This window comes from Oncorhynchus gorbuscha, linkage group LG13 (genome assembly GCF_021184085.1).
Source record: "Oncorhynchus gorbuscha isolate QuinsamMale2020 ecotype Even-year linkage group LG13, OgorEven_v1.0, whole genome shotgun sequence".
NCBI classification, from domain to species: domain Eukaryota; kingdom Metazoa; phylum Chordata; class Actinopteri; order Salmoniformes; family Salmonidae; genus Oncorhynchus; species Oncorhynchus gorbuscha.
The window spans coordinates 37,952,376-37,976,440 of record NC_060185.1 but is presented as its reverse complement, the minus strand read 5'-3'; the positions used below and the strand labels follow the sequence as shown (position 1 = coordinate 37,976,440).

The 24,065-nt window shown below is 46.0% G+C and overlaps 1 protein-coding gene across 8 annotated transcripts in view; it reads right to left on the bottom strand.

The window, feature by feature from the left end:
- The window catches only part of LOC123992838 (neurobeachin-like), a 342,421-nt gene that overhangs the window by 239,752 nt on the left and 78,604 nt on the right, over positions 1-24,065 (bottom strand). For all 8 annotated transcript variants that reach the window (XM_046294393.1, XM_046294395.1, XM_046294397.1 and 5 more), the window contains exons 10-17: positions 23,588-23,745; positions 18,189-18,297; positions 16,414-16,566; positions 15,146-15,314; positions 11,565-11,644; positions 10,599-10,661; positions 9,856-9,953; positions 9,253-9,345 (exon numbers count right to left, since the gene is read on the bottom strand). In XM_046294393.1, the coding sequence (XP_046150349.1) occupies positions 9,253-9,345; positions 9,856-9,953; positions 10,599-10,661; positions 11,565-11,644; positions 15,146-15,314; positions 16,414-16,566; positions 18,189-18,297; positions 23,588-23,745 (923 nt within the window). The remainder of the gene's footprint in view (positions 1-9,252; positions 9,346-9,855; positions 9,954-10,598; positions 10,662-11,564; positions 11,645-15,145; positions 15,315-16,413; positions 16,567-18,188; positions 18,298-23,587; positions 23,746-24,065) is intronic.

Sequence of the window (24,065 nt, the reverse complement as noted above, 5' to 3'; positions counted from 1 at the left end):
AAGAAGGGAGAACAGAAGAAGAGAAGAGGGGTGAACAGAAGAAGAGAAGAGGGGTGAACAGAAGAAGAGAAGAGGGGTGAACAGAAGAAGAGAAGAGGGGTGAACAAAAGAAGAGAAGAGGGGTGAACAGAAGAGAAGAAGGGAGAACAGAAGAAGAGAAGAGGGGTGAACAGAAGAGGGGTGAACAGAAGAAGAGAAGAGGTGTGAACAGAAGAAGAGAAGAGGGGTGAACAGAAGAAGAGAAGAGGGGTGGGTGAACAGAAGAGAAGAAGGAGAACAGAAGAACAGAAGAAGAGAAGAGGTGTGAACAGAAGAAAGAAGAGGGGTGAACAGAAGAGAAGAGGGGTGAACAGAAGAGGGGTGAACAGAAGAGAAGAAGGGAGAACAGAAGAGGGGTGAACAGAAGAAGAGAAGAGGTGTGAACAGAAGAAGAGAAGAGGGGTGAACAGAAGAAGAGAAGAGGGGTGAACAGAAGAAGAGAAGAGGGGTGAACAGAAGAGAAGAAGGGAGAACAGAAGAAGAAAGAACAGAAGAGAAGGGGTGAACAGAAGAGGGGTGAACAGAAGAGAAAGAGAAGAGAAGAGGGGTGAACAGAAGAAAGAGAAGAGAAGGGGTGAACAGAAGAAGAGAAGAGGGGTGAACAGAAGAGAAGAGGGGTGAACAGAAGAGAAGAAGGGAGAACAGAAGAAGAGAAGAGGGGTGAACAGAAGAGGGGTGAACAGAAGAAGAGAAGAGGTGTGAACAGAAGAAGAGAAGAGGGGTGAACAGAAGAGGGGTGAACAGAAGAAGAGAAGAGGTGTGAACAGAAGAAGAGAAGAGGGGTGAACAGAAGAGGGGTGAACAGAAGAGAAGAAGGGAGAACAGAAAGAACAGAAGAGAAGAAGGGAGAAAAGAAGAAGAGAAGAGGGGTGAACAGAAGAAGAGAAGAGGGGTGAACAGAAGAGGGGTGAACAGAAGAGAAGAAGGGAGAACAGAAGAAGAGAAGAGGGGTGAACAGAAGAAGAGAAGAGGGGTGAACAGAAGAGAAGAAGGGTGAACAGAAAGAACAGAAGAGGGGTGAACAGAAGAAGAGAAGTGAACAGAAGAAGAGAAGAGGGTGAACAGAAGAGGGGTGAACAGAAGAAGAGAAGAGGTGTGAACAGAAGAAGAGAAGAGGGGTGAACAGAAGAGGGGTGAACAGAAGAAGAGAAGAGGGGTGAACAGAAGAGAACAGAAGAAGAAGAGAAGAAGAGAAGAAGGTGGAAGAGGGGTGAACAGAAGAGAAGAAGGGAGAAAAGAAGAAGAGAAGAGGGGTGAACAGAAGAGGGGTGAACAGAAGAAGAGAAGAGGGGTGAACAGAAGAGGGGTGAACAGAAGAGAAGAAGGGAGAACAGAAGAAGAGAAGAGGGTGAACAGAACAGAAGAAGGGAGAACAGAAGAAGAGAAGAGGGGTGAACAGAAGAAGAGAAGAGGTGTGAACAGAAGAAGAGAAGAGGGGTGAACAGAAGAAGAGGGGTGAACAGAAGAGAAGAAGGAGAAAGAAGAGGGGTGAACAGAAGAAGAGAAGAGGTGTGAACAGAAGAACAGAAGAGAAGAGGGGGAACAGAAGAGGGGTGAACAGAAGAAGAAGGAGAACAGAAGAAGAGAAGAGGGGTGAACAGAAGAAGAAGAGGGGTGAACAGAAGAAGAGAAGAGAGGGGTGAACAGAAGAAGAGAAGAGGGGTGAACAGAAGAAGAGAAGAGGGATGAACAGAAGAGAAGAAGGAGAACAGAAGAAGAGAAGAGGTGTGAACAGAAGAGGGGTGAACAGAAGAGAAGAAGGGAGAACAGAAGAAGAGAAGAGGGGTGAACAGAAGAAGAGAAGAGGTGTGAACAGAAGAAGAGAAGAGGGGTGAACAGAAGAGAAGAAGGGAGAACAGAAGAAAGAAGAGGGGTGAACAGAAGAAGAGAAGAGGGTGAACAGAAGAAGAGAAGAGGTGTGAACAGAAGAAGTGAAGAGGTGTGAACAGAAGAAAGAGAGGGGTGAACAGAAGAAGAGAAGAGGGGTGAACAGAAGAGGGGTGAACAGAAGAGAAGAAGGAGAACAGAAGAAGAGAAGAGGGGTGAACAGAAGAAGAGAAGAGGTGTGAACAGAAGAAGAGAAGAGGTGTGAACAGAAGAAGAGAAGAGGTGTGAACAGAAGAAGAGAAGAGGGGTGAACAGAAGAGAAGAGGGGTGAACAGAAGAAGAAGAGAAGAAGGGTGAACAGAAGAAGAGAAGAGGGGTGAACAGAAGAAGAGAAGAGGGGTGAACAGAAAGGGGTGAACAGAAGAAGAGAAGAGGGGTGAACAAAAGAAGAGAAGAGGGGTGAACAGAAGAGAAGAAGGGAGAACAGAAGAAGAGAAGAGGGGTGAACAGAAGAGGGGTGAACAGAAGAAGAGAAGAGGTGTGAACAGAAGAAGAGAAGAGGGGTGAACAGAAGAAGAGAAGAGGGGTGAAAGAAGGGGTGAACAGAAGAGAAGAAGGAGAACAGAAGAAGAGAAGAGGGGTGAACAGAAGAAGAGAAGAGGTGTGAACAGAAGAAGAGAAAGGGGTGAACAGAAGAGAAGAGGGGTGAACAGAAGAGGGGTGAACAGAAGAGAAGAAGGGAGAACAGAAGAAGAGAAGAGGGGTGAACAGAAGAAGAGAAGAGGTGTGAACAGAAGAAGAGAAGAGGGGTGAACAGAAGAAGAGAAGAACAGAAGAGGGGTGAACAGAAGAGAAGAAGGGAGAACAGAAGAAGAGAAGAGAACAGAAGAGAAGAGGGGTGAACAGAAGAGGGGTGAACAGAAGAGGGTGAACAGAAGAAGAGAAGAGGGGTGAACAGAAGAAGAGAAGAGAACAGAAGAAGAGAAGAGGGGTGAACAGAAGAGAAGAGAAGAGGGGTGAACAGAAGAGAAGAGGGAGAACAGAAGAAGAGAAGAGGGGTGAACAGAAGGGGGTGAACAGAAGAAGAGAAGAGGTGTGAACAAAAGAAGAGAAGAGGGGTGAACAGAAGAGGGGTGAACAGAAGAAGAGAAGAGGTGTGAACAGAAGAAGAGAAGAGGGGTGAACAGAAGAGGGGTGAACAGAAGAGAAGAAGGGAGAACAGAAGAAGAGAAGAGGGGTGAACAGAAGAGAAGAAGGGAGAAAAGAAGAAGAGAAGAGGGGTGAACAGAAGAAGAGAAGAGGGGTGAACAGAAGAGGGGTGAACAGAAGAGAAGAAGGGAGAACAGAAGAAGAGAAGAGGGGTGAACAGAAGAAGAGAAGAGGGGTGAACAGAAGAGAAGAAGGGAGAACAGAAGAAGAGAAGAGGGGTGAACAGAAGAAGAGAAGAGGGGTGAACAGAAGAGAAGGGGGGTGAACAGAAGAAGAGAAGAGGGGTGAACAGAAGAAGAGAAGAGGGGTGAACAGAAGAGGGGAGAACAGAAGAAGAGAAGAGGTGTGAACAGAAGAAGAGAAGAGGGGTGAACAGAAGAGGGGTGAACAGAAGAAGAGAAGAGGTGTGAACAGAAGAAGAGAAGAGGGGTGAACAGAAGAGGGGTGAACAGAAGAAGAGAAGAGGGGTGAACAGAAGAGGGGTGAACAGAAGAGAAGAAGGGAGAACAGAAGAAGAGAAGAGGGGTGAACAGAAGAGAAGAAGGGAGAAAAGAAGAAGAGAAGAGGGGTGAACAGAAGAGAACAGAAGAAGAGTGAACAGAAGACAGAAGAAGAAGGGAGAACAGAAGAAGAGAAGAGGGGTGAACAGAAGAGAAGAAGGAGAACAGAAGAAGAGAAGAGAACAGAAGAAGAGAAGAGGTGTGAACAGAAGAAGAGAAGAGGGTGAACAGAAGAAGAGAACAGAAGGGTGAACAGAAGAGAAGAAGGAGAACAGAAGAAGAGAAGAGGGGTGAACAGAAGAAGAGAAGAGGTGTGAACAGAAGACGAGAAGAGGGGTGAACAGAAGAGAAGAGAACAGAAGAGGGGTGAACAGAAGAGAAGAAGAACAGAAGAAGAGAAGAGGGGTGAACAGAAGAAGAAGAGGGGTGAACAGAAGAAGAGAAGAGGGGTGAACAGAAGAAGAGAAGAGGGGTGAACAGAAGAAGAGAAGAGGGATGAACAGAAGAGAAGAAGGGAGAACAGAAGAAGAGAAGAGGTGTGAACAGAAGAGGGGTGAACAGAAGAGAAGAAGGGAGAACAGAAGAAGAGAAGAGGGGTGAACAGAAGAAGAGAAGAGGTGTGAACAGAAGAAGAGAAGAGGGGTGAACAGAAGAGAAGAAGGGAGAACAGAAGAAGAGAAGAGGGGTGAACAGAAGAAGAGAAGAGGTGTGAACAGAAGAAGAGAAGAGGTGTGAACAGAAGAAGTGAAGAGGTGTGAACAGAAGAAGAGAAGAGGGGTGAACAGAAGAAGAGAAGAGGGGTGAACAGAAGAGGGGTGAACAGAAGAGAAGAAGGGAGAACAGAAGAAGAGAAGAGGGGTGAACAGAAGAAGAGAAGAGGTGTGAACAGAAGAAGAGAAGAGGTGTGAACAGAAGAAGAGAAGAGGTGTGAACAGAAGAAGAGAAGAGGGGTGAACAGAAGAGAAGAGGGGTGAACAGAAAAGGGGTGAACAGAAGAGAAGAAGGGAGAACAGAAGAAGAGAAGAGGGGTGAACAGAAGAAGAGAAGAGGGGTGAACAGAAGAAGAGAAGAGGGGTGAACAGAAGAAGAGAAGAGGGGTGAACAAAAGAAGAGAAGAGGGGTGAACAGAAGAGAAGAAGGGAGAACAGAAGAAGAGAAGAGGGGTGAACAGAAGAGGGGTGAACAGAAGAAGAGAAGAGGTGTGAACAGAAGAAGAGAAGAGGGGTGAACAGAAGAAGAGAAGAGGGGTGAACAGAAGAGGGGTGAACAGAAGAGAAGAAGGGAGAACAGAAGAAGAGAAGAGGGGTGAACAGAAGAAGAGAAGAGGTGTGAACAGAAGAAGAGAAGAGGGGTGAACAGAAGAGAAGAGGGGTGAACAGAAGAGGGGTGAACAGAAGAGAAGAAGGGAGAACAGAAGAAGAGAAGAGGGGTGAACAGAAGAAGAGAAGAGGTGTGAACAGAAGAAGAGAAGAGGGGTGAACAGAAGAAGAGAAGAGGGGTGAACAGAAGAAGAGAAGAGGGGTGAACAGAAGAGAAGAAGGGAGAACAGAAGAAGAGAAGAGGGGTGAACAGAAGAGAAGAGGGGTGAACAGAAGAGGGGTGAACAGAAGAGGGGAGAACAGAAGAAGAGAAGGGGTGAACAGAAGAAGAGAAGAGGTGTGAACAGAAGAAGAGAAGAGGGGTGAACAGAAGAAGAGAAGAGGGGTGAACAGAAGAAGAGAAGAGGGGTGAACAGAAGAGAAGAAGGGAGAACAGAAGAAGAGAAGAGGGGTGAACAGAAGAGGGGTGAACAGAAGAAGAGAAGAGGTGTGAACAAAAGAAGAGAAGAGGGGTGAACAGAAGAGGGGTGAACAGAAGAAGAGAAGAGGTGTGAACAGAAGAAGAGAAGAGGGGTGAACAGAAGAGGGGTGAACAGAAGAGAAGAAGGGAGAACAGAAGAAGAGAAGAGGGGTGAACAGAAGAGAAGAAGGAGAAAAGAAGAAGAAGAGAGGGGTGAACAGAAGAAGAGAAGAGGGTGAACAGAAGAGGGGTGAACAGAAGAGAAGAAGGAGAACAGAAGAAGAGAAGAGGGGTGAACAGAAGAAGAGAAGAGGGGTGAACAGAAGAGAAGAAAGGAGAACAGAAGAAGAGAAGAGGGGTGAACAGAAGAAGAGAAGAGGGGTGAAAGGGGGTGAACAGAAGAAGAGAAGAGGGGTGAACAGAAGAAGAGAAGAGGGGTGAACAGAAGAAGAGAAGAGGGGTGAACAGAAGAGAAGAAGGAGAACAGAAGAAGAGAAGAGGGGTGAACAGAAGAAGAGAAGAGGTGTGAACAGAAGAAGAGAAGAGGTGTGAACAGAAGAAGAGAAGAGGTGTGAACAGAAGAAGAGTAGAGGGGTGAACAGAAGAAGAGAAGAGGTGTGAACAGAAGAAGAGAAGAGGGGTGAACAGAAGAAGAGAAGAGGGGTGAACAGAAGAAGAGAAGAGGGGTGAACAGGGGTGAACAGAAGAAGAGAAGAGGGTGAACAGAAGAAGAGAAGAGGGGTGAACAGAAGAAGAAGAGGGGTGAACAGAAGAGAAGGGGGTGAACAGAAGAAGAGAAGAGGGGTGAACAGAAGAAGAGAAGAGGGGTGAACAGAAGAAGAGAAGAGGGGTGAACAGAAGAAGTGAAGAGGGGTGAACAGAAGAGAAGAGAACAGAAGAGAAGGGGGGTGAACAGAAGAAGAGAAGAGGTGAGAAAAGAAGAAGAGAAGAGGGGTGAACAGAAGAGGGGTGAACAGAAGAGAAGAAGGGAGAACAGAAGAAGAGAAGAGGGGTGAACAGAAGAAGAGAAGAGGTGTGAACAGAAGAAGAGAAGAGGTGTGAACAGAAGAAGAGAAGAGGGGTGAACAGAAGAAGAGAAGAGGGATGAACAGACGAGAAGGGGGGTGAACAGAAGAAGAGAAGAGGTGAGAAAAGAAGAAGAGAAGAGGGGTGAACAGAAGAGAAGAGGGGTGAACAGAAGAAGAGAAGAGGTGAGAAAAGAAGAAGAGAAGAGGGGTGAACAGAAAAGGGGTGAACAGAAGAGAAGAAGGGAGAACAGAAGAAGAGAAGAGGGGTGAACAGAAGAAGAGAAGAGGTGTGAACAGAAGAAGAGAAGAGGTGTGAACAGAAGAAGAGAAGAGGTGAGAAAAGAAGAAGAGATGAATGGTGAACAGAAGAGGGGTGAACAGAAGAGAAGAAGGGAGAACAGAAGAAGAGAAGAGGGGTGAACAGAAGAAGAGAAGAGGTGTGAACAGAAGAGAAGAGGTGTGAACAGAAGAAGAGAAGAGGGGTGAACAGAAGAAGAGAAGGGAGAACAGAAGAAGAGAAGAGGTGTGAACAGAAGAAGAGAAGAGGGGTGAACAGAAGAGGGGTGAACAGAAGAGAAGAAGGGAGAACAGAAGAAGAGAAGAGGGGTGAACAGAAGAAGAGAAGAGGTGTGAACAGAAGAAGAGAAGAGGTGTGAACAGAAGAAGAGAAGAGGGGTGAACAGAAGAACAGAAGAGGTGTGAACAGAAGAAGAGAAGAGGGGTGAACAGAAGAAGAGAAGAGGGATGAACAGACGAGAAGGGGGGTGAACAGAAGAAGAGAAGAGGTGAGAAAAGAAGAAGAGAAGAGGGGTGAACAGAAGAAGAGAAGAGGGATGAACAGACGAGAAGGGGGGTGAACAGAAGAAGAGAAGAGGTGAGAAAAGAAGAAGAGAAGAGGGGTGAACAGAAGAGAAGAGGGGTGAACAGAAGAAGAGAAGAGGTGAGAAAAGAAGAAGAGAAGAGGGGTGAACAGAAGAGGGGTGAACAGAAGAGAAGAAGGGAGAACAGAAGAAGAGAAGAGGGGTGAACAGAAGAAGAGAAGAGGTGTGAACAGAAGAAGAGAAGAGGTGTGAACAGAAGAAGAGAAGAGGGGTGAACAGAAGAAGAGAAGAGGTGTGAACAGAAGAAGAGAAGAGGTGTGAACAGAAGAAGAGAAGAGGGGTGAACAGAAGAAGAGAAGAGGGATGAACAGACGAGAAGGGGGGTGAACAGAAGAAGAGAAGAGGTGAGAAAAGAAGAAGAGAAGAGGGGTGAACAGAAGAGAAGAGGGGTGAACAGAAGAAGAGAAGAGGGGTGAACAGAAGAGAAGAGGGGTGAACAGAAGAAGAGGGGTGAACAGAAGAAGAGAAGAGGGGTGAACAGAAGAAGAGAAGAGGGGTGAACAGAAGAGAAGAGGGGTGAACAGAAGAGGGGTGAACAGAAGAGAAGAAGGGAGAACAGAAGAAGAGAAGAGGGGTGAACAGAAGAAGAGAAGAGGTGTGAACAGAAGAAGAGAAGAGGTGTGAACAGAAGAAGAGAAGAGGTGTGAACAGAAGAAGAGAAGAGGGGTGAACAGAAGAAGAGAAGAGGGGTGAACAGAAGAAGAGACGAGGTGTGAACAGAAGAAGAGAAGAGGGGTGAACAGAAGAAGAGAAGATGGATGAACAGAAGAGAAGGGGGTGAACAGAAGAAGAGAATAGATGTGAACAGAAGAAGAGAAGAGGTGAGAACAGAAGAAGAGAAGAGGTGTGAACAGAAGAAGAGAAGAGGGGTGAACAGAAGAAGAGAAGAGGGGTGAACAGAAGAAGAGAAGAGGGGTGAACAGAAGAAGAGAAGAGGTGTGAACAGAAGAAGAGAAGAGGGGTGAACAGAAGAAGAGAAGATGGATGAACAGAAGAGAAGGGGGTGAACAGAAGAAGAGAATAGATGTGAACAGAAGAAGAGAAGAGGTGAGAACAGAAGAAGAGAAGAGGTGTGAACAGAAGAAGAGAAGAGGGGTGAACAGAAGAAGAGAAGAGGGGTGAACAGAAGAAGAGAAGAGGGGTGAACAGAAGAAGAGAAGAGGTGTGAACAGAAGAGGGGTGAACAGAAGAAGAGAAGAGGGGTGAACAGAAGAAGAGAAGAGGTGTGAACAGAAGAAGAGAAGAGGTGTGAACAGAAGAAGAGAAGAGGTGTGAACAGAAGAAGAGAAGAGGTGTGAACAGAAGAAGAGAAGAGGTGTGAACAGAAGAAGAGAAGAGGGGAGAACAGAAGAGAAGAGGTGTGAACAGAAGAAGAGAAGAGGGGTGAACAGAAGAAGAGAAGAGGTGTGAACAGAAGAAGAGAAGAAGGGAGAACAGAAGAAGAGAAGAGAAGAGGGATGAACAGAAGAAGAGAAGAGGGGTGAACAGAAGAAGAGAAGAAGGGAGAACAGAAGAAGAGAAGAGGGTGAACAGAAGAAGAGAAGAAGGGAGAACAGGAGAAGAGAAGAGAAGAGGGATGAACAGAAGAAGAGAAGAGGGTGAACAGAAGAAGAGAAGAAGGGAGAACAGGAGAAGAGAAGAGAAGAGGGATGAACAGAAGAAGAGAAGAGGGGTGAACAGAAGAAGAGAAGAGGGGTGAACAGAAGAAGAGAAGAAGGGAGAACAGAAGAAGAGAAGAGAAGAGAAGAGGGATGAACAGAAGAAGAGAAGAGGGGTGAACAGAAGAAGAGAAGAGGGGAGAAAAGAAGAAGAGAAGAGGGGTGAACAGAAGAGAAGGGGGTGAACAGAAGAAGAGAAGAGGGGTGAACAGAAGAAGAGAAGGGGGGTGAACAGAAGAAGAGAAGAGGAGAAGAGAATGTCTTTGATAGATCCAGACCTCTCTTGGGGGCAGTCTTTCATGGAGGGAGGGGGGGGGGGGTAATAACTCACTTGTGTCCCAGGTGTTTGAGAAAGTATCCTAGGACTTTGAGGGACTGGACTCTGATGCTCTCAGTCTTCGAGGCCAGCAGCTTGTACATCACCCTGGAACAGGACAGGAGTCATATGAGTCACATGTGGTCATGTTAATGATTGTGTCCCCTATGTGCTCTGGTCATAGTGCACTATAAAGGGAATGGAGTGGTGGGACACAGACAATGAAACCAGGTTGAACTAGTCGCTTGTGCAGGGAAAGACCTCCCTGTCTGTGTTGAGAGTCTGTGTGTCGGAGTGACAACTAAATTATTTTCCTGATCAAAACTGAGCCATTCCATTTCCTGCAGTGAAGATGCTGAGAACTCAGCAGGAGTCAGTGGCTGATATACATGTATATTTCATAGAATACACAGGGCATACAGTATGTTTGATCATCAGTGTATGAAATAAAAATGAATATGTTAATATCATATCATTTCTATGTAGATTTCTTCTTACAGAATATGTGAATTATTCAACAGGTATCATGTAGATTCACAACACTGGCTCCAATGTTAGAGATGTGATGTTATTACATGCATTTTGTGCGTCAACAGAAAGGGGGCTTTGTGTGTGTACCGTATGCCGTTCCTCTGGTCGAAAGCTGGAATCATGGAGGCTGGGTGTTCTGCCATCAGAGCCACTACCAGCTGAAGAACATCATGTATATTATCATCCTAGAGAGAGAGAGAGAGAGAGAGAGAGAGAGAGAGAGAGAGAGAGAGAGAGAGAGAGAGAGAGAGAGAGAGAGAGAGAGAGAGAGAGAGAGAGAGAGAGAGAGAGAGAGAGAGAGAGAGAGAGAGAGAGAGAGAGAGAGAGAGAGAGAGAGAGAGAGAGAAGAGAGAGAGAGAGAGAGAGAGAGAGAGAGAGAGAGAGAGAGAGAGAGAGAGAGAGAGAAATTAGAAAAAGAAAGAAAGAGAGAGGGATAGAGAAAGGAGAGAGAGGGGGGTGGGAAATGGAGAGGGATAGAGGAAGGGAGAGAGATGGAGAGATTATAGCTCCATACAGTAGATGGACAGACTATCATCAATGGACAGACCTCACAACACTACACAACTACAGCTCCTGAGTGGTGCAGTGGTCTAAGACACTGCATCTCAGTGCAAGAGCTGTCACTGCAGACCCTGGTTCGAAACCAGGCTAAATCCCATCCGGCCGTGATTCTGAAGGAGCTGCACAATTGGCCCAGCGTATTCAGGGTTTGGCCAGGATAAGACGTCATTATAATGAAGAATTTGTTCTTAACTGCCTTGCCAAGTTAAATAACGGTAAAAATATATATATTTTTTAACAGCACAGAACCATGGGGGCTTGAAACTCACCTCATGCATGGTTAGCAGGTAGTTCAGGATACTCTGCAGCTCATCTTCCTTCACACCTCGGTCCTAAGAAATGACACACACGTTTTCACACTGACCAAAGAAACAATGTGTTCCTACTATTAACAGAAACAGATGGGAAACTGCCTTAGATTGCTTAGTAAACACTGACAGGTCTGCTATATACTGAAGCTAACGCCAGAGTGTTTGTATGCCAGTATCCAGGAGATAAATGTAGGCATGAGCTATGCTGTTGATGGATAATGATTCTAATTTTGGAACCAGTTGACAAATGCTGGTTTGTGAAATTACTATAATATTGCAGCACGTTCAGTGTTCGTTCCCCAGTCTCCTGTTGTTGTTTACAACACATCTGAGGAGGAACCAGACTCTCTGCAGGAACAGATTGGAAGTTAATTGCTGTTTGAGCTGTGTGTGTGTGTGTGTGTGTGTGTGTGTGCGTGCGTGCGTGCGTGTGTGTGTGTGCGTGCGTGCGTGTGTACGCATGTAGCTGATGCTGTTCAGGATTGTAGATATTTTTTATTAGTAGCCAGTTTATTTTCCCTCCGTTGTTTAAATTCAGCTTATTTCCGTAGTGGCCCCAGGCTGCAGGCCTAGGCTGCTGGGGGTGGTAGTTGTGGCAGAAATGGAGCCTGCTGCCATGTTGTTGAAGCTAAGCAATTGATTTGAACACGACACGGGCGGACCTGAACTTGCATGCTGATTGGACCATAATGGTTCCAGAGCAATTACCCATGATGCCTTTCTGGTGGAGATAAACTGTTTTGGTGCGGAGGTGCGTGTGTGTGTGTGTGTGTGTGTGTGTGTGTGTGTGTGTGTGTGTGTGTGTGTGTGTGTGTGTGTGTGTGTGTGTGTGTGTGTGTGTGTGTGTGTGTGTGTGTGTGTGTGTGTGTGTGTGTGTGTGTGTGTGTGTGTGTGTGTGTGTGTGTGTGTGTGTGTGTGCAGTACCTTGAGGATGAGTTGTTTGAGGAACAGCAACATGAAAGCCCTGAGAGAGATGATCTCCTGCTGGGTGGGCCTTGGACCATCTGAGGACAAACACAGACCGAATTACTGGGATCAGTAACGTGCACACACACATACACACAAGTCTGATGTTGACTTCACATCTCAGAGACGATCCATCGCTATCAGAAATTTACAGAGCGCAGTACAAGCCAACAGGGTGCTGTATGCATAACACTGCCAAACCCAGATGACTGACCAGATATGAGATATGACACATTATAGACGGTTGGTTATTGATTACAGCTGCTGCCCAGCACTATGCGGTCAGGACTCGGCGGTCCCGTTCTGTGAGATTGTGTGGCCTACCACTTTACGGCTGAGCCGTTGTTACTCCTACACATGCTACTTCACAATAACAGCACTTACAGTTGACCACGGCCGCTCTAGCAGGGCAGAAATTTGACAAACTGACTTGTTGGAAAGGTGGCATCCTATGACGGTGCCATATTGAAAGTCACCGAGCTCTTCAGTAAGGCCATTCTACTGTCAATGTTTGTCTATGGAGATTGCAAGGCTGTGTGCTGCATTTTATACATCTGTCAGCAACGGTTGTGGCTGAAATAGCCGAATCCACTCATTTGAAAGGTTGTCAACATACTGTTCTACATATAGTGTACGTGGACAGGTTTCTGCCACAGAGAGATCAATAACACCAAGCTTTCATTTACACAAGACATATGAGAATGTATCTCCCAGAGTGAGGATAGTCCTCTGCTGTCAGACACAATGTAACACAACATCTGACTGTCCTGTTTCCCCTCGGAAGTCAATGGAAGCCCTTCAACACAGGCTCCCTCAGCTCCTTGTCAGACTGATTAATAGAGAGCCATCTGAGAACACAGTACAGGGACAGAACAAGTCATAGATAACAGCATCCTTAACAACACAGCTGCATCCACATGCTGCATCCAACTTAATCACAACCAATTACATTCATGGACTGTTGATCCTCAGGCTCTCATTGGTTGGTTCAGTCAACCTGCCCTGGGCGTATTGGGCAGGAGGAGTATAAGGTTCACTTTATTGATAAATGATTTATGTTTGTGTTATTAATGCAGAAATCCTTTTTCTCCTCCTCGCTACAGTGAGTCAGTGTGACTCGACTGGTAATTAATCCATAGCAATCATGACAGTGTGCTTCCTACACACATCCTATTATAAAGACTTAGGAAATTGAACTAATTTTTCTTTCACCCTTGGCTTGGTTCAGATAAAGCAGGCAGTAATAGCTTTGGATAATATTTCACAGGGTTGATCAATACTCTATGTTTTCACTGGGAGGATACACAGGTTCTCAGCCATGTGCAAGATGAGACAATATTGTCTGTGTCCAAAATGGCACCCTAATCCTTATAGTGCCCTATAGGGCTCTGGTCAAAGTAGTGCACTACGTAGGGAATAGGGTGCCACTTGGAATGTAGAAAATATTGTTACGGCTCTTATCCAAATGGATCAGTTCCAGACACTGGGAGTGTGACCTGAAATGAGAAATGTGACTTCAGAGGATGTGACTACATAAGAGGAGCAGGACCAACAGACTGTGTGTCTAACAGAATAATTCAGAGAGAGACAGAGCACGAGAGCGAGAATGAGAGAGAGAGTGCAAGGGCGAGAGAGATTGTGTGTGTGTGCAAGCGCATGTTAGGGATTGAGAGAAATTGAGCCTGCACTGCAGTGGCTGTGTGTGAGAGGTTGATGCATTGGTTTAATTTGAAGGCTCTCTATTTACAGGCTCCCAGAGAAACCAGCAGCAACATTCCCAGAGACAAAGTGTGCCTGCGTCCCAAATGGCACCTTATTACCTACATTCCATTCCATCCCTAGTCCACCACCTTTTTCCTAAGGGCCCTGGTCAAAAGTAGTGGACTATATAGGAAATAGGGTGCCATTTGGGATGTAGCCAGAGTGTACCTGCAGCAGCAGCTCCGTTTCAACCACCATCTCTTTGTTCTTATAATTGAACACTTGATTATCTACTAGCTCTCTCCCTATCTCCCTTTCCCTTTATCTCTCTCCCATTCCCTCTCCCTATCTACAGGCAACACCAGAATGCTCTGAGACAAAGGAAAATCAGATCTAATGGAAATAGAAGGATCATAACATAACCTCCAGGTTCTACGAACCTCAACAAACAGAACATGGCTACTAACTTCAACAAACAGAACATAGCTACGAACCTTAACAAACAGAACATGGCTACAAGCTTCAACAAACAGAACATGGCTACGAGCTTCAACAAACAGAACATGGCTACGAACCTTAACAAACAGAACATGGCTACGAACTTCAACAAACAGAACATGGCTACGAACTTCAACAAACAGAACATGGCTACGAACTTCAACAAACAGAACATTGCTACTAACTTCAACAAACAGAACATGGTCCTTCTGTAGCTCAGTTGGTAGAGCATGACGCTTGTAACGCCAGGGTAGTGGGTTCGATTCCCGGGACCACCCATACGTAGAATGTATGCACACATGACTGTAAGTCGCTTTGGATAAAAGCGTCTGCTAAATGGCATATATTATTATTATTATAGAACATGGCTACGAACTTCAACAAACAGAACATCGCTACGAACATCAACAAACAGAACATGGCTACGAACTTCAACAAACAGAACATGGCTACGAACTTCAACAAATATCTTATACACTAGTACTGTTTGTCTCACTATTTTTGCAACACATACTAAAGCAAAACAGGCCATGACATTAGTAAGAACAACCAAAACAAGCAATCTATAACACAATATCTATTATTCATCAACATCAGTAAAAACTGCCCAGAATGTCCAAACCCTTCCCCAGATCAGAACAGAACCGTAGCAGAACGTTCCAGAGCTGTCTATATATAAAACTCTCCCTTCAACAGACAAACACACTCAGTATCCTACTTCACATAGATCTGTACTGTAGCTCTCCTCAATAGTTCATATAGGACTAGTCTGTAGCTCTGGCAACATTCTCCAGCCTACTGCTGATTAATGTTCATGCTGCTTGCTGTTTTCTGGGCTTCATGAGCAATCATTAACCATGTGAACTCTGTCAATAGAGGCAAAGCTGTTGCATCAACTATTCATTACACAGTTAAAACACATCTACTTCCTCTGTGGAATAAACTGCACTTCTCTCCTGTGGTTACGTCCAAATGGCACCCTATTCCTTACACAGTGCACTTCTTTTGCCTGGCGCCCTATAGGATGCCATTTGAGACAAAGACCAGGTTCATCAGCACTGTTCTAACCTGACCTGTAGGATACATACAGTACTGCTTCCAACCACATACTGTAGGTCTGTATCAGAACCTGGCCCTCGGAGCCTTCTAAATAGTTTCAGAGAGGAAAAAGCTGAGAGAGGAAGAAGACATGACAGTTCAGGGGGATATTGACTTCCAACACAGCAGACAGCCGCCTCATGGCAGCCTGTTACTACACAGAGAGGAGATGCCTGTCATCTCTGGACCTGTGGTGTGTGAGTGGTGTGTGAGTGGTGTGTGAGTGGTGTGTGAGTGTTTACCCAGTCCTTTAGGTGTAATGCCACTGCTGGCCTCAGGGTTACAGGTCCAGTAGTAGTACTTCAGACTGTGCATCAGCTGCAGCACAGTCCCAATACGACGGATGGTGTTGTAGATGGTTGCTGTGCCGATAAACTCTGCAGACAGGTATGTGTACAGAGAGAGCTGGACCTGAGGGAAGAGTACACACACGCATGAATGCGTGCACACACACACACAAACAAACAAACCATGAACCTATACCCAGTGATTCGACATGAATGTTGCTATCAGGTATAATCATTTATAACCCACTCCAGGCTGCTCAAAGTATTACATTAAGGCTGTGAACGGACTGACAGAGGTTCAAGCTGAGCTGAGCCCATCACCCTCCATGCAGGTGTAGAACAGAGAGCGAGACAGGCTGCTGTGGCTCACCATACATCACACTCATTAGAACCCACTATAATAGCCTCCTCTCATCACCCCCCTCTCCTCTCTCTCTGTCTCTACACTGTGTTCTGTTCAGGCTCATTAATACAGCCTCTGTAATTAGCAATAGACTGGACTATAATCCTACACAGTCCCTCTACAGCTTTTACTCTGTCTAACAGAGAGGAGATATCTAAAAGTGCTCCAACCCAGTTCTCTCTCCCTCTCATCGGCATGACGTAACATTCAACATATTGCCAAAGTTTACTTTGGAGATTTACAATATTAACACAATTAAAATAATAATAATCAATGTCGTCCACGGGAACAGTAACAACAATCTCTCTCGCTCTCTCTCTGCTCAATGTGAGAGGAGTGTGTGTGGGGGTCTGAGGGCGGCCTCCAGAGACTCTCTCAACCACAACTCCTGAGACATGTTTCCCCTCAGCTGTTGTGTGTTTATTCATAAGAGCCACCAGCAGCGGTGTCAGTGAGGAGAACGGATTCTCCACACAACCCAGCTCCTCTGATCCGTCTCATCCACTTCTTCACGGGTAATTATGTGTTTTCACTCTTTGACTTTCCATACTTATCAGGGTTGAGGAGCTGATTGTGACAGCAGGCAGTAAACCTGAGTCAGTGGTGCAGCCTTCAGTACCTAGGAGAAAATATCCACTGATATCAGGACCCTGTTGTGTTACATAATGGATCATGGTAGAAGTGAGTAACGCTCTATACAGTCTTCAGTGAGTCAGAACTCAGGTGGGTTACCATGGATCTACCTGGACCCAGTGGAACCAGATTGGGTGGGGGTGTGGGGATGGAGCTTACCATGGCGGGGGTGTCGGGCAGGGCTTACCTTGGCGGGGGTGTGTATCCAGATGGCTGCGTTGAACAGGATGTGGTCACAGAGCTGTTTGAGGAGTGGCGCTCCATGGGTTAACCCATCCAGGTACTTAGCGAAGGACAGGAACTGCTCCAGGACCGCACGAGTGATGTGGACCCTGGAGGACTGAGGGCACAGGGAAAGGTCAGACCACTGGATATTCAATCAATCAATCAACCTAGTCAACCAATCAATCAATCAATAATAATAAGCCAACCATAGAGTTGAATAAAGGGTTCACTTGCCTATTTTAGCATGGGCAGTGCCATCGAGGAGTTTTGAAGTAATCAACTGGGATGTATAGACATTTCACCAAACAAGCCAAGTTTGAGAGCATTTGACTGAGCATCCAGGAGTCTTTCTGTTATTATTGTTGTCTGTCAAAATGTCTCCTGACCAGGTACAGGTAGTCTCTCCTAATATTCTACCTGTGATATAAACAGATCTAAACCAGATGGTAGGATGGTGTGAGTGTGTGAGAGTTGGCAGCGGGAGGGAGAGGAGAGAAAGAGAGAGAGACAGAGAGAGGGTGTTTCCCCCGTCGGGCCCCTGTTACAGCCACCTGTTCCTGGCCCTGAGATCTGGGCTCTGCTGGACTCTGATGGATAGATGTCAGGATGCTATAGGACAGTCTGTCTGCATCCAAGAAGGCTCCATAGTGCACTTCTTTTGACCAGAGCCCTATGTTGGGAATAGGATGCCATTTTGGATACAGCCTGACAGCGGCTGGCTGGGGAAGCAGTGAGACGACATTCCCTTCAAAACACAAAGTGGATTCTTCTTCCAAATCTCTTCCTCACCTCTGTGCCTCTCTGCTCTGTTCTTTGATCTGTGGTTTGATCTTATCAGTCCGATGCCTACTGGGCTCCATGTTTCAAACAGCATTACACAGTCCGTCTGACTGGCTGATGCCCTGTTGTGTCCCTGTCTGTTTCAGAACCATGGATCTAATTCTGGTCCTTTTCTGATATCCTTGGACTGAGAGTGAGGAGTAAAGAGGCTTTTGAACTACAGAATATTAAGGGACATTGGTTGAAAGATATCAATCTATAAATAACTGTCATCAGCTGTTTTGCCTCGCACACCATACAAAGTAAGAACGGGTAAACTTAAATTGCACTCTACTCCCTATATAGTGCACTACCTTTTGACCAGAGCTCTATTAGTGTCATGCCCTGACCATAGAGAGCCCTCGGGGTTCTCTATGGTGTAATAGGTCAGAGCGGGACTAGGGGGGTTTTGTAGTTATTATAGTTCTATGTTGGTGTGTGAGTATGGTTCCCAATTGGAGGCAGCTGAATATCGTTGACTCTAATTGGGGATCATACTTAGTGTGTCCCTTTTCCCACCTGCGTTGTGGGATATTGTTTTGTTTAGGGCCTATGTGCGCTATGTACTGCACGTTCGTTAGTTCTTTGTTGTTTTGAAGTTTCACTGTAATAAATATGTGGAACTCTACTCACGCTGTGCCTTGGTCCACTTATTTAAACGACGATCGTGATAATTAGGCCAAACCAAACCCTGTAGATTTGGTCTACTGTAGTGCACTATATGGGGAATAGCGTGCCATTTGAGGTACAAGGTATGATGTATTGATTTAATTGATTGATTTTGATTGATTGGATCATTAAAAACCCATATAGACACAACATCAAAGCAAAGCAGGACATACATTCAAAACTATGGAAGATGACAAAGAGTCTTGTCTTATCTCCAGTGTGCTTTATGGTTTAGGTTAGAGTTTCTACCTTCTCCAGCAGAAACCCGATTACAAGGAATCCTTTCCCTCCCAGCATCTGTTCCTGCATCGCCACTGAGCTCTTCAACAGGTCAACCAGGAACACCAGGAGGGTGGCACTGCAACACACACACAGGTTTATAAGGATATGGACACACATCAGGAGGTGTGCAGGAGTACGCAAATAAAAAGCCAAATGTGTCAAAATGTAGATAAATTGCTCCTCTACTGTGCAATACCATCATTATATCATACAGTATGGTGGTCCTGGGGCTGTCTGTGTCTCAGTGTAGATTCTCCTTTACCATCTCTAGGCGAACCTTGTTCCTCTGATTATCCTACCAGTCAGGTAGTCAAGAGGGAAAATTATACAAGGCAGCAGCAGAATTGGAGAGAGACAGACAGAGGATAGGCTAATTCAAGGTCATCTTCTGAGGAAGTCAGCAATCAGCTAGAGACTGTATATCCTAACCCCCAGCTCCCAGCCTCATCCCCTAGCCCCAGACTCATCTCCTAGGCCCAGACTCATCTCCTAGGCCCAGACTCATCTGGCCCCAGCCTTCTCTCCTTGCCCCACCTCCCTGCCTCATGTCCTAGCCCCAGACTCATCCCCTAGTCCCAGCGCCTAGCCTCATCTCCTAGCCCCAGCCTTCTCTCCTAGCCCCTGCCTCATCTCCTAGTTCCAGCCTTCTCTCCTAGTTCCAGCCTCATCTCCTAGTTCCAGCCTTCTCCCCTAGTTCCAGCCTCATCTCCTAGCCCCAGCCTTCTCTCATAGCCCCTGCCTCATCTCCTAGTTCCAGCCTTCTCCCCTAGTTCCAGCCTCATATCCTAGCCCCAGCCTTCTCTCCTAGCCCCAGCCTCATCTCCTAGTTCCAGCCTCATCTCCTAGCCCCAGCCTTCTCTCCTAGCCCCAGCCTCATCTCCTAGTTCCAGCCTTCTCTCCTAGCCCCAGCCTCATCTCCTAGTTCCAGCCTTCTCTCCTAGCCCCAGCCTTCTCTCCTAGCTTCACCCCCAGCCTCATCTACTAGCCTCAGCCTTCTCTCCTAGCCCCAGCCCCAGCCTCATCTCCTAGCCCCAGTCTTCTCTCCTAGCCCCAGCCTCATCTCCTAGCCCAGCCTAATCTCTTAGCCCCAGCCTAATCTCCTAGGCCCAGCCTAATCTCCTAGCCCAGCCTAATCTCCTAGGCCCAGCCTAATCTCCTAGCCCAGCCTAATCTCCTAGCCCCAGCCTTCTCTCTTAGCCCAGCCTAATCTCCTAGCCCAGCCTAATCTCCTAGCCCCAGCCTAATCTCCTAGCCCCAGCCTTCTTTCCTAGCCCAGCCTAATCTCCCAGCCCAGCCTCATCTCCTAGCCCAGCCGTCTCTCCTAGCCCAGCCGTCTCTCCTAGCCCCAGCCTCATCTCCTAGCCCCAGCCTCATCTCCTAGCCCCTGCCTCATCTCCTAGTTCCAGCCTTCTCCCCTAGTTCCAGCCTCATCTCCTAGCTCCAGCCTTTTCTCCTAGCTCCAGCCTTCTCTCCTAGCTCCAGCCTCATCTCCTAGCCCAGCCTAATCTCCTAGCCCCAGCCTAATCTCCTAGTCCCAGCCTAATCTCTTAGCCCCTGCTCCAAAACTCATATTGTAGCCCCAGCCCATCCTAGTCCTTTTATCAGTCTCTAATCCCAAAGACATGGTGTCCTCTGAGAAGAAGTGGAGGGGCTGTTTACTGCTGCATTGGGGTCAGTTACTGTCTTCATAGTGAGTCCCTCAGTTAAAGCCTGTCCTGGCAGAGTGACTGTGTCTTGGCAGTATGACAGAGGCTCTCTCTGACACTCGCTAATCCGCTTTCCTCGGGTCCTCCAGAGGGACTCTCTCCAGGCCCAGACACATCACAAGGACACAGTGATGAGCACACAGCTCTGCAGGACAAGAGCAAGTGTAGTGGGGAGAGATGATGACCTTCTTAAACTCTGGACACAGACTACGTATGCAACTGGCTGGCGACAGCACACCGTGTTGTCAATCGACATGGGAAACATATGTTTACATTGCCAAAGCAAGTGAAATGGATAATAAACAAAAGTGAAATAAACAATACAAAATGAACAGTAAACACTCACAAAAGTTTCAAAGGAATAGAGACATTTCAAATGTCATATTATGTCTATATACAGTGTTGTAACAATGTGCAAAAACATAAATATGGGTTGTATTTACATTGGTGCTTGTTCTTCATTGGTTGCCCTTTTCTTGTGGCAACAGTTCACAAATCGTGTTGCTGTTATGGCACACTGTGGTATTTCACCCAACAGACGTGAATTTATCAAAATCAGACATGTTTTCAAACTATTTGTGGGTCTATGTAATCTGATGGAAATACTGTATGTGTCTCTAATATGGTCATTCCATTTGGCAGGAGGTTAGGAAGTGAAGCTCAGCTTCCACCTCATTTTGTGGGTAGTGTGCACATACTGTCTTCTCTTGGGGCGGTAGCCTAGTGGTTAGAGTGTTGGGCCAGTAACTGGAATGTTGCTGGATTGAATCCCTGAGCTGACAAGGTAAACATATGTTGTTTTGCCCCTAAGCAAGGCAGTTAACCCACTGTTCCCTGGGCGCCGAAGACAGGGATGTCAATTAAGGCACCTCTCTGGTTAAATGTGGAAAACACATTTCAGTTGAATACATTCATTTGGAAAACACACTAGGTATCACTCTTGAGAGCCTGGTCTGCCTATGGCAGGCTATGCTCACTGAGTCTGTACATAGTCAAAGCTTTCCTTAATTTTTTTGATCAGTCACAGTGATCAGGTATTCTGGCACTATGTACTCACTGTTTAGGGCCAAATAGCATTCCATGTTGCTCTGTTTTATTGGTCAATTCTTTCCGAAGTATCAAGCAATTATATTTTTGTCATGTTTTGGTTGGGTCTAATTGTGTTTCTGTCCTGGGGCTCTGTGGGGTCTGTTTATGTTTGTGAACAGAGCCCCAGGACCAGCTTGCTGAAGGGGACTCTTCTCTAGGTTAATTTGTCTGTATGTGATGGCTTTGTTATGGAAGGTTTGGGAATTGCTTCCTTTTAGGTGGTTGTAGAATCACTTTTTCCACATTTTGTTATGTTCCAGCCTTGTTCTAAAATGGATGAAATCACTTTTTCCCTCATCAATCTACACACACTACCCGAATAATGACAAAGCAAAAACAGGTTCATTTAAATTTTTGCAAAATGTACACTACAATGTATGACACTTGGCGCACCTGTATTTGGGGAGTTTCTCCCATTCTTCTCTGCAGATCCTCTCAAGCTCTATCAGGTTGGATGGGGAACGTTGCTGCACAGATATTTTCAGGTCTCTCCAGAGATGTTCAATCGGGTTCAAGTCGGGGATCTGGCTGGGACACTCAAAGACATTCAGAGATATGTCCCGAAGCCACTCCTGCATTATCTTGGCTGTGTGCTTAGGGTTGGTGTCCGGATGGAAGGTGAACCTTCGCCCCAGTCTGAGCTCCTGAGGGCTCTGGGGCAGGTTTTCATCAAGGATCTCTCTGTACTTTGCTGCGTTCATCTTCCCTCGATCCTGACTAGTTTCCCAGTCCCTGCTGCTGAAAAACATCCCCACAGCATGATGCTGCCACTACCATGCGTCACCGTAGGGATGGTATTAGCCAGGTGATGAGTGTTGTCTGGTTTCCTCCAGACGTGACGCTTGGCATTCAGGCCAAAGAGTTCAATCTTGGTTTCATCAGACCAGAGAATCTTGTTTCTCATTGTCTGAGAGTGCTTTAGGCGCCTTTTGGCAAACTCCAAGTGGGCTGTCATGTGCCTTTTATTGAGGAGTGGCTTCCGTCTGGCCACTCTACCAGAAAGGCCTGATTGGTAGAGTGATGCAGAGATGGTTGTCCTTCTGGAAAGTTCTCCCATCTCCACAGAACAACTCTGTCAGAGTGACTACTGGGTTCTTGGTCACCTACGTGGTCTGTCATATGGTAATTTGGTAAAAAGCTCATTTGACATTTGCTCAGTACATTGTTTTCACTGAGGAAATGTACGAGTCTGCTGTTAATGATAATGCAGAGGATTTTCTCAAGGTTGCTGTTGACTCATATCCCCCAGTAGTTATTGGGGTCAAAATTGTATCTACTTTAATGGATTGGGGTGATCAGTCCTTGGTTCCAAATATTGGGGAAGATGCCAGAGCTGAGGATGATGTTAAAGAGTTTAAGTATAGCCAATTGGAATTTGTGGTCTGTATATCTTATAATCTCCTTCAGGATACCATCAACACCACAGCACTTTATGGTTTGGAGGGTTTGTATTTTGTTCTGTAGTTAATTCAATCTAGAGAAATAACCATGTTTTACCATTTCAAAGAGGGAGGTACATCCTTGCTTGCACCTTCATCCCTGGGCAGGACATTCCCATGTATACCTTTCGGTTACTGGGCAGCTTCCTGGTGCCCTGTCGTTACACTAACATTTCAGAGTTTGATAATTAGATTAGAATCCGGTTGTGATGTCCTTCCTTTTGTTTTCCCCCAGAAAAGTGCAAAGAAATGTTCATTCAGGTGATTTTATGTTTTACCAAGGATAAAAGATCGGAGTCTCTTTTGGTTCATCGAGGCCTTGTTTACAAGCTCAATGTGTTTACAGACACACATTGGACTTTTTCTCTTAGAGGTCATTCTAGAAGACCCATATAAGTGTCATTTCTGAAACACATTTACCATTTTTTATTCTGTATAATGTATTTCATGTATACTGTAATTGAGTGTTAATTCATTCGTGACTAATACATCTGTTAGTTGATTTGAGTAAATGCATTCCTCATTTATAGAGTAACTGTTTGATTTAATTTACGTTCACAATTTAGTAGGACAATCTGGAAATCTTAACTTTACAGAGTTAATTGTAGAGTTAATCACACATCACATATCATATGTTTGGGTCCTAACTTTGCATCCCTGCGTTAAGGTTAAGTCATCAGTTAGTTTAGTGGTAGACTCACTAGAATAGGTAGTCACTCAGAGTTCACTAGCTGGCTTGGCTGGGCTGGTATGGGATGGAACACTACCCATCAGGCTTAACCCAGGGCAGGGCTGGGACTACACTACCCAGTAGGCTTAACCCAGGGCAGGGCTGGGACTACACTACCCAGTAGGCTTAGCCCTGGCTACACCAGATAGAGGGCCAGAGGCAGAGCAGAGCCTGACTCAGAGCTGCTGTGTGTGTGTTTCTCCCCAGTGTGGTCTCTGTCACTGAGCTAATTCAGGATTATGGCTGAGCTCTGATTGGAGCAGGGCTCAGTGGAGCGCTCTGATAAGGACAACGCTGGACCTTCAGGACAAGGATCAGCAGGGGTAAATTAGAATGTTGATTCTCAACATAGTAGAAGACTCAGACACTTACTTGAAGATGTCAGAAACTTTATGTACTCACCAGACGGTAGTCTCCAGCTGGGTCTCATGGTTCTGGTAGTTGTGCTGGTCGTTGGGTTGATGGTAGTCCAGCTGGGAGAAGAGAGGGAACAGCACCTGGATCCCTCCTATTGAGTGGATGGCACTGTGGATGGAGTGGGTCACTATGGCCTTCACATCCTACCAGGGAAAAATACAGTTAGTTTACTGTAACTTAATTAAACACATATTAAAAGGACATGGGGTGAGACTAACCTGTTTCATAAGGACATGGGGTGAGACTAACCTGTTTCATAAGGACATGAGGTGAGACTAACCTGTTTCATAAGGACATGGGGTGAGACTAACCTGTTTCATAAGGACATGGGGTGAGACTAACCTGTTTCATAAGGACATGAGGTGAGACTAACCTGTTTCATAAGGACATGGGGTGAGACTAACCTGTTTTATAAGGACATGTAGTGAAACTAACCTGTAGCATAAGGGCGTGGGGTGAGACT